Consider the following 19,866-nt stretch of genomic DNA (forward strand, 5'->3'; position numbering starts at 1 on the left):
CGCGCTGCCACCCCCGGCCCCGCCCGCGCCCCTCCCCGTCCCGCCCAGGGGCGGCCTCCGGGGCACCGGCTGCGAGCGGAGCGGCACCGGCACCGGGTGAGTGCGGGCGGGACGGGGCATCACCCCCATCCTCATCCTCATCCCCATCCCCATCCCCATCCCCGTCCCCCGCGCCGGGAGCGGCCCCGGGGCTGAGCGCGGCTCTCCCCGCAGCCGGGAGCTGACGGAAAACCTCCGCCATCTCCGCCATCTCCGGGCTCCGTCCCCCACCCCGGTGTCACCTCAGCCCCCCCAGCATCGCCCCCGAGCGCGGCTGGAGCAGCCGCGGGCTCCGCGGTTCCTGCCCGTGTTCGGCACCTTCTCCTCCCGTCCCGTCCCGTCCCGTCCGTCCGCGCTGTCCCGGGCCCGCCCCAGCCCCGGCTCCTCCCGAGGCTCCACCCGAGCGCGGCCCCTCCGCGGGCGCTGAGCGCTCCCTCCCTGCCCCGTTGGTTCCCGCAGGACGGAGCGGCCGGGCCGCAGAACAATAGCGGCGCTGGGAACAATGGAGCGGCCGCCGCTCCCCGCCTAGCGATGCGGCCGAGGGCAGAGATCGCAGCCCGGGAGTAGCGCAGGAACCGCGGCCAGCGCAGGATCCGCGGCCCGGGGTGAGCGCTGGGCTCGGTGCCCGCTCCGCCCGCGCCCGGCGCCGCCTGCGGGCGATGCTCGGGCACCGGGGCGGGCTCGGGCCGGGAGCGGCGGCGGGGAGGGAGCATCGCGGCCTCTCCGGGGATGGGATATTCCCACAATGCTCGGCTGCGCTCCCGCCCCAGCCGGGGATGCTGCCGGGGCGGGGTGGGACCGAGGCAGCAAAATAACCCCAAAAACCGCAGATTTCTTTGCAGGAGCAGAGAAGAATATCCCTCTCTTGGTAAAACCGCGGTTTTGGGGGGTTTGGCTACTTTTTGTCCTTGTTTTGTTGTGCTGGAGCCGGGCAGGAGCTGTGGATGCGGCCGGGCTGGGCTGCGGGGCTGCGGGACGGGAGGTTAGAACCTTAGGGGGGTTCTTTTTGGGGAGGGGAACAAGTCCGAGCAAGAGGAGGTGGAGGGGCCCGGAACCCTCCCTGGTTTGCCCCGGAGCTGCGCTAAAAGCGCTTTTCAAAGCACCAGGAGAGGCTCGGGCCGGGCCGGGCAGGGCGGAACCGAGGGGGAAACTGAGGCACGGCGGGTGCCGGGAACGGAGCCGGCCCAAACTGCCGGGGTTGAGCAATGCAGCGACTTCCACTTGGCCAGCGCCTTGATTTGGGTGATTCCCAGCCTGTCCCGGGTTATCCCAGTTTTTCCTGGGTTATCCCAGCCTTTCCCGGGTTATCCCAGCTTTTCCTGGGTTATCCCAGTTTTTCCCAGGTTATCCCAGCCTTTCCTGGGTTATCCCAACCTGTCCCGGGCTATCCCAGCCTGTCCCGGGTGATTCCCAGCATTTCCCGGGTGATTCCCAGCATTTCCCGGGTTATCCCAATTTTTCCCGGGTTATCCCAACCTGTCCCGGGCTATCCCAGCCTCTCCTGGCTGATTCCCAGTTTTTCCCAGGTTATCCCAGCCTGTCCGGGTTATTTCCCAGTTTTCCCAGGTTATCCCAGCCCTGGGTTTCCCATTCCCAATGTTATCCCAGTGTCCGGCCGGGCTAATCAGCCTGTCCGGGCTATCCCAACCTCCCTGGCTGATTCCCATTTTTTCCCAGTTATCCCACCTGTCCCGGGTGATTCCGCATTTCGGGTTATCCCAATTTTGCTCCGGGTTATCCCTAGCCTGTCCCGGGTTTATCCAGCTCCCTGGTTACTGATTCCCAGTTTTTCCCAGGTTATCCCAGCCTGTCCCGGGTGATTCCCGGTCTCTCCCCTCCGCCCCCAGCCCGCTTCTCTCCGCAGCCCCAAAAAAGGAAGAATTTGCCCCATTCCCAGCAGAGGAAGGGGATGTGATGACGGAGGAGGCCGAGGTGGCCGGGCCGGGGCGTAAACAGGAAACTCCTCGGCACGGGAGGATGAACCTGCACGCTGGAGCTCCCCTTTCCACCCCAAAACGGGGATTTTTTATGGCTCCAGTTCATCCCCGTGTCCCCTTGGAGGGATTTGGGGTTTTGGGAATTGGGATTGGCCCGGGATGCTCTGGAAAAAAGCTCCGAGTGGTACCAAAGGCTCCACCCTGGGCTCTGCTGCTCCAGGAGGGATTTCCCACTCCCTTTGATGATTTTACTGAAAAACTGAAGGTTTTTCGCTCACTTTTGTGGTTTTCCTACTCTAGGAAGGTTTTTTTCCACTCCCTTTCATGATTTTGCTGCTCTAGGAAGGATTTTCCCCACTCACTTGGGTAATTTTGCTGCTCCAGGAAGGTTTCTTTCACTCCCTTTGGAGTCTTTGCTGCTCCAGGAGGGTTCATTCCACTCTTTTTGGTGATTTTGCTGCTCCAGGAGGGTTCTTTTCACTCCCTTTGCTGTTTTTGCTGCTCTAGGATGAGTTTTCCCACTCACTTTTGTGGTTTTGCTGCTCCAGGAGGGTCCTTTTCCCTCATTTCGGTGTTTTTGTCACCATTTTCACATCTGCCACGTCCTTTAATCCCCCCTGAACCTCCCCAGGGCTTTTCCTCCCCCACCAGGGGTTGCCCCTCGTGCCCCTCACACCTGGAACCCCAAATTTGGGACCCCACACTCAGCTGCTGCCCCAAAACCCCATGGATTTGTCCCAAACCCTTGAGCCATCTGCAAAACCCCCTCCTGGTACCATTTTTGGTGGATAAATTGGATTATTCCTGTGGGAGGATGCATGGAGGCGGCTGCAGGGGGAAGTTTGGTGCCGGATTTTGCTGAATTTTGCCGAATCTGACCCGATTTTTACCAAAATACTCAGGCAGCTCCTCAGGAAACCCAAAGCTTTGTCAGCTCTTCCGCGATTTCTCTTCTCCTTCTGCTTTTTCTCTGAGCCCCAGGGCTGGGCTGGGCCCATTTCCTGCCCTTCCCCTCCTGCCACTGAGGAGTTTCTGCTGCTGAAAATCAGATTTTCCCCATTTGTTTATCCCAACGTGTGGGATGGAGCCCCCAGGATTGCTGCCCTGCAGGGTTTTAGGGTTTGGCTGCATCCCCTGGCACGTTTCACTGCCCTGGCCTGGATTTTGGGGCGAATTTGGGGTTTTTCTTGCAGGAAAAGGGGAATTTGTGTCCCAGGGGGATGGGAGGAAGCACATGGAGAGGTGGGAGGAAATCAGAGCCTTGAGGAGCAAACGCTTTTTATTCACCTCAGCTCCTCTTCCAGGAGGAGGGAAGGGAGGGAAAAGACCCTGAAAATTAAAGTTTTCCATCCGAAGATAAGCACGGCCCCAAAACCTCTTTTTTCATCGTTTAACATCCTCCCAATTCCCCATTCTGAGGCCTCTTCGAGGGCTGATCTCCAAACTGAGCATCCCAAACCCAAAAATCCCCCCGAGCTCCGGGGCAGGGCCTGTCCCAGGTGGGATTTGGGGTTCCCGAGGGTTTCTGTGGTTTCTGGGATCACAAAATCCCTCAGGATTTCTGCCTGCCTGGAGATCCAGCCCTGGGGCTGCCCAAGGGGATGGAAAAGAGTAAAAAAATCGGGGAAAAAATGGGGAAAAAGGAACAATTCCCATTGCCCGGCCTGGCTGGGACACCCGCGGGGGCTGCGGATGCAAATGCGGCGGGAGCGGGGTAAGGAGATCGCGGGGATTAAATTTTCAGTGAGTTCGGCGCCTCCGGCCTTATCTGATCTCGCTCGTTCCCCGCAGGAGCCGCCGGGCCCCGCCCGCCCCCCGAGCCCTCTCCAGTGCGGGGGGTTATTCCTATTTCTGACTTCGTTAGGTTTAGGTTTAGTTTTTATCTATTTATTTATTACATTGCTTTAAATTATATTTATTTCCTTATCACTTATTTATTTATTTATTTATTTATTGTGAGGTTTGGTTTTCATTTCCCATTTATTTATTTATTTTTATAGTCTGTTTATTTATTTATTTATTTAAAGTTTTATTATTTTATTATCCTATATTATTTTAAATTTTAATTTTAATTTCTTTTGATTATTGATTCATTTTTATTATCTTTAATTTTTATTCTTACTTTTTATTCTTATTTTTGGTTTATTTTCATTGCTTTTTAATTGGTAACCTATTTTATTTTCATTTTTAATTGGTTTTTATTCTTAGTTTTACTTTTGCTTTTAATTTCATTTTTATTTCCATTTCCTTTATACTTATAATTTATAATTTATGTTTATATTGTTGCTTTGGTTTTATTTTTATTTCCTTTTAATTTTTATTTTCCATTATATTTATATATTTATCCATTTATATATTTTATATATTTTATATATTTTATATATTATTTATTATTTTATATATATATTTATATATATTTATATATATATAACTATATTCTATAATATTTATAGTATATGTACTTATTATATGTATATGTTATTATATTTATGTTTATATATTATTTCTAAATTGTATCTATATTTATTATTGTATTTAAATTTATAATTATATTATTTATATTTTTATATTTATGTTTCCATTTATATTTATGAAATATTTATAATTATATTTATAATTTTTATTTATAATTTTATTTATAATTATATTTATAATTATATTTATAATTATATTTATATTTTATGTTTATAGCTTTATTTTATTTATTTTTATTTTTATTTCCATTTTTAGCGTTCTCCCCCCCGGGCAGAGTGGCTGCCTTGCCTTTCCTGACCCCGCCGTGTCCCCCCAGCCCCGCTCCCCCCATGCCCGCCCGGCCCCGCCATGGAGCTCAGCACGGGGGGCGCGGTGCCCTGCGGGAAGGACAAATTCATCTCCAGGTGTGGGGACACGGGGGGGAAAGGGTGGGACATGGAGGGGACACGGTGGGGAAAGGTTGGGGACACAGGACTGGAGTGTTCCTGGTATTCAGGGATGTGGGAGGTGGGATCTGGATCTGGGAAATGGAAAATGGGATATGGGATGGATTTGAGATGTGGGATGTGGGATATGGGATGGATGTTGGATATGGGAGATGGATATGGGATATGGGATATGGGATATGGGATGGATGTGGGGTACAAGACGTGGAGTATGGGATATGGGGTGATGGATGTGGAGTATGGGGTAAGGGATATGGGATGTGGGATCTGGGATGGATTTGGGATAGGGGATATGGGATGGATTTGAGATGTGGGATGTGGGATATGGGATATGAGATGGATGTGGGGTATGGGATATGGGGAGATGGATATGGGATATGGGGTGATGGATGTGGAGTATGGGGTATGGGATATGGGATGTGGGATCTGGGATGGATTTGAGATGTGGGATGTGGGATATGGGATGGATGTGGGGTACAAGACGTGGGGTATGGGATATGGGATATGGGGTGATGGATATGGGATATGGGGTATGGGATATGGGATGTGGGATCTGGGATGGATTTGGGATGTGGGATGTGGGATATGGGATATGAGATGGATGTGGGATCTGGATATGGATATGGGTGATGGATGTGGGGTATGGGATATGGGGAGATGGATGTGGGATATGGGGTGATGGATGTGGAGTATGGGTATGGGATATGGATGTGGGATCGGGATGGATTTGGGATAGGGGATATGGGATGGATTTGAGATGTGGGATGTGGGATATGGGATATGAGATGGATGTGGGGTATGGGATATGGGATATGGGACGGATATGGGGTATGGAATGTGGGATATGGGATGGATTTGGGATATGGGATGGGTTAGCTGGAACATGAAGTGGGCAATGTGGTGTGGGAATGCGTTATCCGGAACCTAAAATATACAATATCTAACAAAATATAACAGAATATAACAATATATAACAAGATATGCAATCTGTATATCATATTGTATATATACAATATATAACAACACTATCTAATGTATAACATATAATATATACAATATATAACAACACTATAGAACGTGTAATATATAGCAATATCTAACAATATATACAATATATATATTGTATTGTATATATATGATATCTAACAATATACAAGAATATATCCAACATATAACAATATAGAGAATATATAACAACACTATCTAATATATAACATATAATATATACAATATATAATGACACTGTGTAACATATAGCAATATCTAACAATATATACAATATATATACCATATCTAACAATATACAACAATATATACCAACATATAACAATATATACAATATGTAACAACACTATCTAATGTATAACATATAATATATACAATATGTAATAACACTGTGTAATATATAGCAATATCTAACAATATATACAATATATATACCATATCTAACAATATACAACAATATACAACAATATATACAACATATAACAATATATACAATATGTAACAACACTATCTAATGTATAACATATAATAATATACAGCAATATCTAACAATTCCCATGATTTGGGCTGGTTTCTATCAGCTGAGCATCCTGAACCTCTCTCGGCCAGCCCAGCTTTGGGAGCTGGGGATTAATTAATTAATTAATTAATTGGGAATTAATGCTGGAGGCGTCGTGTCCTGTGATCCACGGCTGGGCTCAGCCAGCCTGGCGTGCCTCACTTTGATTTTTCAATGATTTCCATTGTTGTAGTTTATTTATTTTATTTTTGTTTCCATACATATCTTTATTTCCACCATTTAAATTTTTTTCAATCTCAATTTTTGTCCTTGTTTTTGATTTTTATTTTTATTTCTTTTTGTTTTCCTCACCACTTTGCCCCTCGGAGCTTTGTTCTGAGCTGGAGGAGCCCGGCGTGGCCACCTCGCCTGTGACCACTCGTGACTCCAGCGTGACCCCCAGAAATCTGATTTAATTATTTGGTTTTCACCTCGTGACCAACTGCCCCCAGCTCCTTTGGGGCTTCCTGTGCCTTTTAGGGACATTTATGGGGGACACCCTCACGGGGAGCTGCTCCCCCTGATTGTGGCTGCAAAAATTTGGACCCCCAGCAAAACCTTCAATGAGGGAGGAGGAAAAAGACCCAAATCTGCCTCAAATAAAGCAATTTTTGGGTCCTCAACAGCACAGAGGGTTCCTCAGCCAGGGCAGCAATTCCTGCTTTTCCTGCAGCACCTCAGGGGTCACTGGGGGTGCCTGCAGTGTCTCACCCCAAACCCCATCTCAGCACCATTTTTCCTAATTTTTAAATTTTTTTTTAAATTTTTTCCCCCAGGAATGAGCTGCTCCTGCACCTCAAGACCTACAACATCTACTACGAGGGGCAGAACCTGCAGCTGCGGCACCGGGAGGTGAGAGAGGAGGGCATTGAGGGGCACAAAAGGGAATCCAGGGGCAGCCACGGCTCCTCTGAGAACTCCAAATTTATATAAAATATATAATATTATAATTTTATATTTATATATGTATGTAATTTGCATTCACATTACATATATATATGTGTGTGTATATATATGTATATATATATAATTTTTTACATATAAATCTTTATATTATATATAAATTCTTTACACTGTATATACACATACAATCTGCACTTGGATTTATATATATATAAAAAATCTTTATATTGTATATATGTCATTTGCATTCAGATTATATGGACATATGAATTTATATATATCGACCTTTATATTACATATAGATAATCTTTACACTATAGATAGAAAATCTGCATTTGGATTTTATATATATATATATATAATTTGCATTCACATTATATAGATATATGAATTTTTATACCTAAATCTTTACCATATATAATACATATTTTCATTATATTTATATACAATATTTACATTATATATATAAAATCTGCATTCGAATTACACGTATATATCTGACTTTTTATCTGATATGTAAACCTTTATATTATATATAACGTATATATTATATATATAAAATCCTCCTATTCTATGTATAAAATCCTTAGATTGCATGTATAAAATCCTTATAGTCTACATATATAATCCATATATTCTATATATAAAATCCTTATAGTCTACATATAAAATCTTTATATTCTGTGTATAAAATCCTTATATTATATGTAAAAAATCCTTATATTCTGTGTATAAATCCTTATATTCTACATATAAAATCCCTGTGTTCTGTGTGTAAAACTCCCATTTTCTGTGTGTAAAACTCCCATTTTCTGTGTGTAAAATTCCCATTTTCTGTGTGTAAAACCCCCATGTTCTGTGTGTAAAACTCCCATTTTCTGTGTGTAAAATTCCCATTTCCTGTGTGTAATTGTGGCTGCAGGAGGAAGGGGAGCTGATCGTGGAGGGGCTGCTGAACATCTCGTGGGGGCTGCGCCGCCCCATCCGCCTGCAGATGCAGGACGACAACCAGCGCATCCGCCCGCCGCCCTCCTCCTCCTCCTGGCACTCGGGCTGCAACCTGGGCGCCCACGGGTGAGTGTGGGCAGGGGCAGCCCCAAAAAACACAGCCCTGAAAATACAGACCTAAAAACACAGCCCCAAAACACAGCCCTGAAAACACAGACCTAAAAACACAGCCCCAAAACACAGCCCTGAAAACACATCTCTGAAAAATACACAGCCCTGAAAATACAGACCCGAAAAGCACAGCCCTGAAAATCACAGCCTCGAGAAACACAGCCCCAAAACACAGCTCTGAAAATACAGCCCCGAAAAGCACAGCCCCAAAACACAGCCCTGAAAAATGCAGACCTAAAAACACAGCCCTGAAAAACACAGCCCTAAAAATACAGACCTAAAAAACACAGCTCTGAAAAATACAGACCTAAAAAACACAGCCCCAAAAAACACAGCCCTGAAAAATACAGACCTAAAAATCACAGCCCCAAAAAGCACAGCCCTGAAAAACACAGCCCAAAACACAGCCCTAAAAAACACATCTCTGAAAAATACACAGCCCTGAAAAACACAGCCCTAAAGATACAGACCTAAAAAACACAGCTCTGAAAAATACAGACCTAAAAATACAGACCTAAAAAACACAGCCCTAAAAATACAGACCTAAAAAACACAGCCCCAAAAAGCACAGCCCCAAAAAACACAGCCCTAAAAATGGGCAGGCAGCCCCAAAAGATGGCCCCGAAAACAAAGCCCTGAAAACCACAGCCCCAAAAACCACAGCCCCAAAAACGGGCAGGCAGCCCCAAAAATACACACAGACAGACACAAAAACACACAGCCCCAAAACCACAGACAGCTGCCAAAAAGAGGCAGAGAACCCCAAAACCACACACAGACAACCCAAAAACATTCAGCCGCAGCACCACACAGCCCCAAAAACCACACAAACCCCCCAAAACCCACACAAACAGCCCCAAAACCCCCTCCAGCCTGTCAGGCTGTGCAGGGCAAGGCACCCCAGGACAGGGACCCGGACAGGGCACCCACCCCTCTCTGTCCCCCCAGGTCCGTGCTGAAGCCCAGCACCCTGCCGGACATCCAGGTGACAGATGTGGACACGGCCACCGGCACGGAGAATCCCGGGAATGGCACAGGTGAGCTGGGCTGGGATCCACCAGGATTGGGCTGGGATCACATCCACTGGGAGTGGTCCAAGGGCTTGGATCCATTGGGGTTGGGTCCTCCAGGATTGGTCCCAGGGCTCTCCTGGGGCTGAGATCCACCAGGTGTGGTCCAAGGGCTTGGATCCATTGGGACTGGTCCCAAGGCTGAGATCCTCCAGGATGGGATCCTCTGGGATGGATCACAAGGCTCAGACCCACCAGGTTGGGATCCAGCAGGATCAGCCTGGGGGCTCAGATCCACCAGAAGCAGGCTTGGATCCACTGGGAGTGGTCCCAGGGCTCAGATCCATTGGGAGTGGTCCAAGGGCTTGGATCCTCCAGGATTGGATCCACCAGGATCAGTCCTGGGGCTCAGATCCACCAGGTTTGGATCCAGCAGGATTGGACTTGGATCCACCAGGATCAGATCCACTGGGAGTGATTCCAGGGTTTGGATCCACCGGGATTGGATCCACCAGGATCAGTCCCAGGGCTCTCCTGGGGCTGAGATCCACTGGGAGTGGTCCTGGAGCTCAGATCCACCAGGTTTGGATCCATCAGGAGTGGTCCAAGGGCTCAGATCCATCAGGAGTAGTCCCAGGGCTTGGATCCATTGGGGTTGGGTCCACCAGGATCGGTCCCAGGGCTCTCTTGGGGCTGAGATCCACCAGGATGGGATCCACTGGGATCAGTCCCAGGGTTTGGATCCACTGGGATCAGTCTGGGGGCTCAGACCCACTGGGATCCATCCTGGGGCTCAGACCCACTGGGATCAGTGTGGGGCTCAGACCCACTGGGATCAGTGCGGGGCTCAGACCCACTGGGATCAGTGTGGGGCTCAGACCCACTGGGATCAGTGCGGGGCTCAGACCCACTGGGATCAGTCTGGGGGCTCAGACCCACTGGGATCAGTGTGGGGCTCAGACCCACTGCAGTGCAAGGCGTTGTGCAGCCCCCAGGGCAGAGGAGGCCCCGCAGCTGATGAGGACCCGCAGCGACGTCGGCGTCCGGCCCCGCGGCAGCGCCCGCACGGCCGGCGAGCAGCGGCGGCTGCGGCGGCACCGCTTCTCCATCAACGGGCACTTCTACAACCACAAGGTGAGCCTGGTGTCGCCGTCCGTCCTCACGGGTGGGCGTCGTGGTGGTTTGTGATCCCAGAGTTCAAAAAGAACCGACACGGCACAAGGTGATGGTTTGTGGAATGATCTCGGAGAGCAGAAAGAACCATCGTGGTACAAGGTGATGGTTTGTGGAATGATCTCGGAGAGCAGAAAGAACCATCATGGTACAAGGTGATGGTGAGTGATCTCAGAGTGCAAAAAGAACCATCACGGTACAAGGGGGTTTGCAGTGATAATCAAAACAAATGCAGCTGTATCGAAAAACCACAGTGAAATGTGATGAAGAGGAATTGGGGAAAAAAAGGGGAAAAATAAAGAAAAGAGGGAGGAAGAAAATGAAGGTTTATAGCTACCAAACTTAGAACGGCAGAGTCCTTTGGTGTCCAGCCCATGGAGCTCACCAGGTCACGTCCAGGGAGATCTCAGAGGTTCCAGTCCATCTGGACTCCAATTATCCTCTTTTTTGATGAGGGAAGGGGACAAATATTGAAACCGAACCAGAGGTAGTCTGTTGTATCTTTGGGGGAAAGAATGGTGTTTGGAAAGGGTGCACACGGTCCGTGTTCTCAGCAGAGATTTCAGGCGGGGTCTTTTCTTCAGTGCTCCCCAATGAGGATTGTGAGGCAAAAATGGGAGGAATTTTGGACAGAGTCTCACCCCAGGCTCTGGGGAGGGGTCTGGGGGGTCCAGGGGGTCCTGGCAGGGCTCTCAGTGCCCGCTGTGCCCCGCAGACCTCGGTGTTCACGCCCGCCTACGGCTCCGTCACCAACGTGCGCATCAACAGCACCATGACCACGCCCCAGGTGCTCAAACTGCTGCTCAACAAGTTCAAGGTATGGACAGCACACCCCGCTCAGTGCTCTGAGCGCAGCTTGTGTTGTGGTTAAAGTAAGTCAAAATGTTTTATAGGTTATATGTATAAAATCTGCATTCAGATTATATATATATATAAAATTATTATTATCATTATCTATTTGTGTTCATATTTTATTTTTATATTTTATAACTCTATATATTTATATTTATATTTATATTTATATTTATATTTATATTTATATTTATATTTACATTTATATGTACATTTATATTTGTAGTAATATTATTTATAGATCTTTATGTTATATATAAACATTTATATTATATAGAATATATTTATATTGTATGTGTAAAATCTGCATTCACATTTTATATATGTATATATGTATACATATACACACAAATACACATATATGTGTATATATATATATAAAATATATATATATTAAAAAAAAATATATATAATATATATATATATGTATATATATATAGTATACCAGGGCAGAACCTGTTCCTTTATCAGAGCTTTGTGTCTCCCCCCAGATCGAGAACTCAGCAGAGGAGTTTGCTCTGTACATGGTGCACACGAGCGGAGGTGAGTGCCCCAAATCCCCTGGGCATGGGTGCCCCAAATCCCCATGATGCTGCCACCTTGGCCCTGGTGCTGTCCTGGCACTGCTGGTACCACCCTGGCACTGCCGGGACCTCATGGGCACTGCTGGTACCATCCAGAAACTGCCGGTACCTCATGGGCAGTGTTGGTACCACCCTGGCACTGCCGGTACCATTGTGCCCTGCTGGTACTGCCTTGGCACTGCCAGTACCACCCTGGCACTGCCAGTACCACCCAGAAACTGCTGGTACCTCGTGGGCAGTGTTGGTACCACCGTGGCATGGCTGGTACCGCCCTGGCACTGCCAGTATCACCCAGAAACTGCTGGTACCTCATGGGCAGTGTTGGTACCACCCAGGCACCGCTGGTACCGCCCTGGCACTGCCGGGACCTCATGGGCACTGCTGGTACCATCCAGAAACTGCTGGTACCTCACAGGCAGTGTTTGGTACCACCCTGGCACGGCTGGTACTGCCCTGGCACTGCTGGTACCATCCAGAAACTGCCGGTACCTCATGGGCAGTGTTGGTACCACCCTGGCACTGCCGGTACCACCTGTGCACTGCTTGTACCACCGTGCCCTGCTGGTACTGCCTTGGCACTGCCAGTACCACCCTGGCACTGCCAGTACCACCCAGAAACTGCTGGTACCTCGTGGGCAGTGTTGGTACCACCGTGGCATGGCTGGTACCGCCCTGGCACTGCCAGTATCACCCAGGCACTGCTGGTACTACCTGGGCACTGCCAATACCACTCTGGCACTGCCAATACCACTCTGGCACTGCCAGTACCTCGTGGGCAGTGTTGGTACCACCGTGGCATGGCTGGTACCGCCCTGGCACTGCCAGTATCACCCAGAAACTGCTGGTACCTCATGGGCAGTGTTGGTACCACCCAGGCACCGCTGGTACCGCCCTGGCACTACTGGTACCTTATGGGCACTGCCAGAACCACTCAGGCACCACCGGTACCACTGGGGCACTGGTGGAACCACCCAGGCAGTGCTGGTACCACCCTGGCACTGCCAGTACAACCTAGACACTGCCAGAACCACCCGGGCTCTGCCAGTACCTCATGGGCAGTGTTGGTACCACCCAGGTACCACCGGTACCACTGGGGCACTGGTGGAACCACCCAGGCAGTGCTGGTACCACCCTGGCACTGCCAGTACAACCTAGACACTGCCAGAACCACCCGGGCTCTGCCAGTACCTCATGGGCAGTGCCAGTACCACTGTGCCCCACCGTGCCCTGCCGGTACCACCGTGCCCTGCTGGTACCACCATTCCCTGCTGGTACCACCGTGCCCAGCTGGTACCACCGTGCCCTGCCGGTACCACCTGGGCACTGCCAGTACCTCATGGGCAGTGCCAGTACCACTGTGCCCCACCGTGCCCTGCTGGTATCACCATTCCCTGCTGGTACCACCGTGCCCTGCCAGTACTACCGTGCCCTGCTGGTACCACCGTGCCCAGCTGGTACCACCGTGCCCTGCTGGTACCACCGTGCCCAGCCGGTACCACCATTCCCTGCTGGTACCACTGTGCCCTGCCGGTACCACCCGGGCAGTGCCGGTACCACCCGGGCAGTGCCGGTGCCGCCCTGGCGCGGTGCCCCTCCGGTGCCAAGGGCGCGGTTCCGTCGCTGTCCTTGCAGAGAAGCAGCGGCTGCGCGGCAGCGATTTCCCGCTGCTGGCCCGGGTGCTGCAGGGCCCCTGCGAGCAGGTGTCCAAGGTGTTCCTCATGGAGAAGGACCAGGTGGAGGAGGTCACCTACGACGTGAGTGCGCCCTGGGGGTGCGGGGGGAACTTTTGGGGTGTTTGGGGAGAGCCGGGTTTGGGTGGGAGGGACCCCAAAGCCCACCCGGTGCCACCCCTGCCATGGCACCTGCTGGCTCCAAGCCCCAATGCCCAGCCTGGGGCACTGCCAGGGATCCCGGAGGGGCTTTTTTGGGAATTCCGTGCCAGCCCCTCCTCAGCCCCACAGGGAAGGGTTTATCCCTGATGGACAGAGAGGTGCTGGGGCTGCGGGAGCTGCTCTGTCCATGGAAACTCCTGATCCTCCAGGAAATTCCCCAGGGCATTCCCAGTGGGTTCCCAGTGCACTCCCAGTGCATTCCCAGTCTGTTCCCAGTGCATTCCCAGTGCATTCCCAGTGTATTCATTCCCAGTGCCTTCCCAGTACATTCCCAGTTCATTCCCAGAGCATTCCCAATATATTCCCAGAATATTCCCAGTCCATTCCCAGTATATTCCCGGTGCATTCCCAGTTCACTCCCAGAGCATTCCCTGTATATTCCCAGTGATTCCCAGTCCATTCCCAGTACATTCCCCATATATTCCCATTATATTCCCAGTCCATTCCCAGTCCATTCCCAGAATATTCCCAGTCCATTCCCAGTATATTCCCAGTGCATTCCCAGTTCACTCCCAGTGCATTCCCAGAGCATTCCCTGTATATTCCCAGTGATTCCCAGTCCATTCCCAGTACATTCCCAATATATTCCCAGTATATTCCCAGTCCATTCCCAGTCCATTCCCAGTACATTCCCAATATATTCCCAGTGCATTCCCAGCCCATTCCCAGTTAATCCCCATTGCGTCCCCAGCCCCGCTGTGCCATCCCAGCCCTGCCATCCCCAGAACAGGAATTTCCCAGAATTGTTTTTCCACCGGCTCCCTTGTGCCATCTGCCGGCTCTGCTCTGAAATCCCATCCCAAACCCGGCACTTTTGGGGTCAATTTGGGATTAAACAGCTCCGAGACCTTGGGGACCCTCACAGCCACCTCCAGCAGCCAGTGGGTGAATTAAAATTAAAATTAAAATTAAAATTAAAATTAAAATTAAAATTAAAATTAAAATTAAAATTACCTTAGGCAGATCTTTTCCCCATAATTATCCATTTGTTTCCACGAGCTGATGGTCACAAACATCATTTTTTTTTTAGGGTTCGCTGCAAAATTTTGGGATATTTGGTGAAATCTAAGGGGAGGAGTGGGAGTGGGTCAGCTCATCCTCCTCCTCACCATCTCCTGCCCCTCCTGTGCCCCCCAGGTCGCCCAGTACATCAAATTCGAGATGCCCATCCTCAGGAGCTTCATCCAGAAGCTGGAGGAAGAGGAGGACCGGGAAGTGAAGAAGCTGAAGCACAAGTACGTGGGGCTGGGAGGGAAGAAAACCCCCCCCAAAAAAATCTCATTTGTGCGGCCCTGGGATGCTCCAGCCCTGGGATTTTCCCTAAGTTTGGGGAAGCAGAGAGGGGGAAAAATAGGAGGGGAAAAATCCTCATTTTGGCATTTTTTGTGTGATTTTCTGCCTGGTTTTGTGGTGAAAGCGGGGGTTTAACATCCCCAAATAGGGTTTGAATTATTGCAGGGTGGAAAAATCCTTTTTTATCAAAATTTCTGTGCCCCAGAAAATCCCCCCCCCAAAAAAATCTCATTTGTGCGGCCCTGGGATGCTCCAGCCCTGGGATTTTCCCTGCCTGGTGATCCCTAAGTTTGGGGAAGCAGAGAGGGGGGAAAAATAGGAGGAAAAAAAATCCTCATTTTGGCATTTTTTGTGTGATTTTCTGCCTGGTTTTGTGGTGAAAGCGGGGGTTTAACATCCCCAAATAGGGTTTGAATTATTGCAGGGTGGAAAAATCCTTTTTTATCCAAATTTCTGTGCCCCCCCCAGGTACTCCATCCTGCGGCTGATGATCGAGCAGAGGCTGGAGGAGATCTGCGAGGGCCCCACGGCCATGTGAGCATCCCTGGGATGTGCTGCTCCAACCCCCAGCCCCAAAACGCTCCTGGACGGCCCCAAACCCCCCTCCCAAAATCTCCATCCCTCAAAATCCTCGGGGGGCTCCGAGGCTCTGCCTCCCTGGGGCAGCTCCAGCCAAAACCTCAAATCTGGGGAAAAAAAAGGCAAAAAAATAAAATAGAAAATAGAGGAAATCTGTGAGCAGCACCAAGGTGGGGCTGCCAGAATTGCAGAGCTGGGATTTTGGGGGGCTCGGGTTGGAAATGCCCAATTCTGGAAAATACAGGGGAAAAAAATTTAAAAAAGAGAAAAAAGAGGAGAATTCCAGAGCTGGAATTTTGGGAGGCTCGGGTTGGAAATGCCCAATTCTGGAAAACACAGGGGAAAAAAAACAAGGAAAAAAAAGAGAAAAAGGAGGAAATCTGTGAGCAGCACCAAGCTGGGGCTGCCAGAATTCCAGAGCTGGGATTTTGGGGGGCTCGGGTTGAAAATTCCCAATTCTGGAAAATACAGGGGAAAAAAATACAAAAAAAAAAGAGAAAAAAGAGGAGAATTCCAGAGCTGGAATTTTGGGGGGGCTCAAGTTGGAAATTCCCAATTCTGGAAAATACAGGGGAAAAAAATTTTTAAAAAAGAGAAAAAAGAGGAGAATTCCAGAGCTGGAATTTTGGGGGGCTCAGGTTGAAAATGCCCAATTCTGGAAAATACAGGGGAAAAAAAATTTAAAAAAGAGAAAAAAGAGGAGAATTCCAGAGCTGGAATTTTGGGGGGCACAGATTGGAAATGCCCAATTCTGGAAAATACAGGGAAAAAAAAAAAAATTAAAAAAGAGAAAAAAGAGGAGAATTCCAGAGCTGGAATTTTGGGGGGGCTCAGGTTGGAAATGCCCAATTCTGGAAAATACAGGGGAAAAAAATTTAAAAAAGAGAAAAAAGAGGAGAATTCCAGAGCTGGAATTTTGGGGGGGCTCAAGTTGGAAATTCCCAATTCTGGAAAATACAGGGAAAAAAAAAAAATTAAAAAAGAGAAAAAGGAGGAGAATTCCAGAGCTGGAATTTTGGGGGGGCTCAAGTTGGAAATGCCCAATTCTGGAAAATACAGGGGAAAAAAATTTTAAAAAGAGAAACAAGAGGAGAATTCCAGAGCTGGAATTTTGGGGGGCTCAGGTTGAAAATGCCCAACGTGGCTCCCCATGAGGGTCCTGCTGCTCAGCAGCAACAGAGCACAAAAAATTCCTCTTTTTTTTAATGAGAAAAGCACATTCCTGCCCTATCACCGCAATAATTCCCAGGTGTGGGGAGGATTTATAAACCCCGAGGGTTGGCTGAGGTTTTGGGGGGTTTAACCCCGACCTGGGGGCTCGTGGGTGCATTTCCAGCCCAGGAGAAAATCCCAATTTTCCCCCCAAAGCTGCAGCCACGGCGTGGCCCCTCCATCCCCCCCCTGTAATTTGCACTAATATTTCAGGATTTTGCAGAAAACCACGATGTCAAACCTCTCTGGTAGCTGAAAATGCCAAAAACCACAAAATCGAATGGCTGAGGGCCTCGAGCACCTCGAGGGGTCTGGGTGGGGAAAGGGGGAGAGGCAGGAGGAGGCAGAAATAAAGAGGATTTTGTTTTCCAAATCCATTTTCTAGCCAGGAAATGCTCCTGGTGAAACCAGGAAAAACCTCTTTCCTCCCAGGCTAAACCAGCAATACCCATTTTATACCTCGATGTGAATTAACCTCTGACTTTCCCCCATTTCCCTATAAGTTTTTGCAATGCATCTTTGTAGATTTTTTTTAATTTTTAAATTTTAAATTTTAATTTTAATTTTAATTTTAATGGTACCTTTTCCACCTTTAACTCGCGTTGGGGAAAGTGTTTGTACAGCGAGAGGAGCTTTGGATGTGTTTGAAGGATGATTGTGGCACTGCTGCGTGGATTAACAAGGAAATAAAATAAATAAAAATAAAATAAAATATAAAATATGTAGCAACTTCATGCAGAATGAAACCCCCTGAGTCAGAGCCTGGCTTTGTCCAGAATAAATCACTTTTTTGTGGATGGAAACGCCACGGAAATGAGTAAAAAATGAGGGGAAAAGGTAAAATCCCAGTGGAGAAGTTCTCCAAGGAGGAACACTCTCACCTCCCAGATTTACAGATTCCCACCTAAATTTCTGGCAGATTTTTGGGGAATATTGGGCAGGTTTAGGGTTTTACCCATCCCTCAGGAATTACCCATCCCCAGGGATAATTTACCCCTAAAATCTGCAGGCTCCATCCTGCAGGCATTTCCCTCCCAGCAGGTAAAACCTGGGTTATTTTCTATAAATATTTATATTTATATAAATTTGGGGTTGTTTTGGGTTATTTTGAAGCTATTTTGGGGTATTTTGGGTTTTTGGCATTATTTTGGGTTATTTTGGGTTATTTTGGGCTATTTTGTGTTATTTTGGGTTATTTTGGGCTACGTTGGGCTATTTTGGGCTATGTTGGGTTACTTTGGGTTATTTTGGGCTATTTTGGGTTATGTTGGGTTATTTTGGGCTATTTTGGGTTATTTTGGTTATTTGGGTATTTTGGTTACTTGGGTTATTTTGGGCTCTTTTGGTTATTTGGGTTTATTTGTGATTTGGGTTATTTTGGGCTATGTTGGGCTATTTTGGGTTATATTTTGGGTTATTTTGGGCTATTTTGGGTTATTTTGGGCTATTTTGGGTTATTTTGGGTTACTTTGGGCTATTTTGGGTTACTTTGGGTTATTTTGGGCTATTTTGGGTTTTGGTTATTTGGTTGGTTATATTTTGGGTTATTTTGGGTTATATTTTGGGTTATTTGGTATTTTGGGTATATTTTGGTTATTTTCGGGCTATTGGCTATTTTGGGTTATTTTGGCTATTTCGGCCCCTGGAAGCCGCCCCGGGGCTGTCCCCGAGCCCTCCCCGCTCTCCCTCCCCTCGGGGGCCGGAGCTGCCCCGGTGCTGCGGGAAGAGCCGAGGGCAGCGGAGCCAGCGGGGCCCCGGCGCGGGTAAGGGCGGCTCCGCGCACTTCTGGGCTGAAAACAGCGGGAATCGGGTGCGGAAACAGCGGAAAAATAACCGGGGTTTGTTTGGCACAAAGCTGGGCTGGGGATGGGATGGGGATGGGATGCTCCAGCACTGGGATTTTCCCTGGATAATCCCGAAATTTGGGGAAATAGACAGGGAGGGGAAAATAGGAAGGGAAAAACAGGAGGGGAAAATCCTCATTTTGGGTTTTTTTTTTGGATTTACCCCCCAGTTTTGTGGCAATAGCTGGAAGGGGGGGACGCTCCTCAGCGCTTTCTCTAAAACAACCCCAAAAGCCGAAGCAGTGGGGCGGGAAAAGGAGGCGAATGGAGCAAAATGCAATGAATTTCCATGGTTTCGGAGCGCCGGGCCAGGCCTGGCAGGTTCCAGCGGGGCGGGAAGCGCTGACACAGCCGCGCCTCGGCCAGGGGGGCTCAGTTTGTCCCCAATCCCTTTGTCCGCGGCTCCGGGGCTGCGATGGCTCAGCAGCTCCGGCACAATGGGGATGTGTTTGCTCAGCCCCGGGCAGGGGGACGGGGGGGTCCCAGCCCCTCCCTGCGGCCCTTTGGGGATTTTTGGGGTGTTCGCCCCGCGGTGCCCGCGCTCGCTGCTCGGTGGAAGAGTGGAAGGAGGTAAAAATGTGAGATAATGAGTTAAATTAGGGAATTATGGAATGGGGTGGGTGGGGAGATCAGCCAGGTCAACCCCTTGTATGGGCAGGGGTATCTTCCATTGGAATGTACTAATTGCGTATCAATATAATATATAAAAATAGGTATAAACTCATTAAAATGTAATAAAGTAATACCACACTCATTAATATAATAATATAACAATATAACAATATAACAATATAACAATATAACAATATAATAATATAATAATATAATAATATAACAATATAATAATATAATAATATAATAATGCAGTAATATAATAATATAATAATATAGAATAAACTATTACAATATACAATCTAATAATATATAATAAAATAATACAATGC

General features: G+C 48.3%; 1 protein-coding gene across 2 annotated transcripts; it reads left to right on the plus strand.

The window, feature by feature from the left end:
* On the plus strand, positions 1-17,789 carry RASSF2 (Ras association domain family member 2). Of its 2 annotated transcripts, XR_010442637.1 has the most exons (13): positions 1-96; positions 499-644; positions 4,707-4,855; positions 7,238-7,313; positions 8,287-8,438; positions 9,432-9,520; positions 10,482-10,627; positions 11,382-11,483; positions 12,010-12,061; positions 13,735-13,856; positions 15,132-15,229; positions 15,756-16,504; positions 16,991-17,789. XR_010442637.1 is itself a non-coding variant. In XM_064731171.1 (12 exons), the coding sequence occupies exons 3-12, from the start codon at positions 4,800-4,802 to the stop codon at positions 15,823-15,825; spliced, it is 963 nt and encodes a 320-aa protein (XP_064587241.1). In that variant the 5' UTR covers positions 1-96; positions 499-644; positions 4,707-4,799; the 3' UTR covers positions 15,826-17,789. The 2 variants fall into 2 exon arrangements, 1 of the variants encoding a protein (XP_064587241.1); XM_064731171.1 differs by having other exon boundaries at positions 15,756-17,789.
* The last annotated feature ends 2,077 nt before the right edge of the window (positions 17,790-19,866 follow it).

The sequence above is a fragment of the Zonotrichia leucophrys genome, chromosome 22 (assembly GCF_028769735.1).
Source record: "Zonotrichia leucophrys gambelii isolate GWCS_2022_RI chromosome 22, RI_Zleu_2.0, whole genome shotgun sequence".
Lineage (NCBI taxonomy): Eukaryota > Metazoa > Chordata > Aves > Passeriformes > Passerellidae > Zonotrichia > Zonotrichia leucophrys.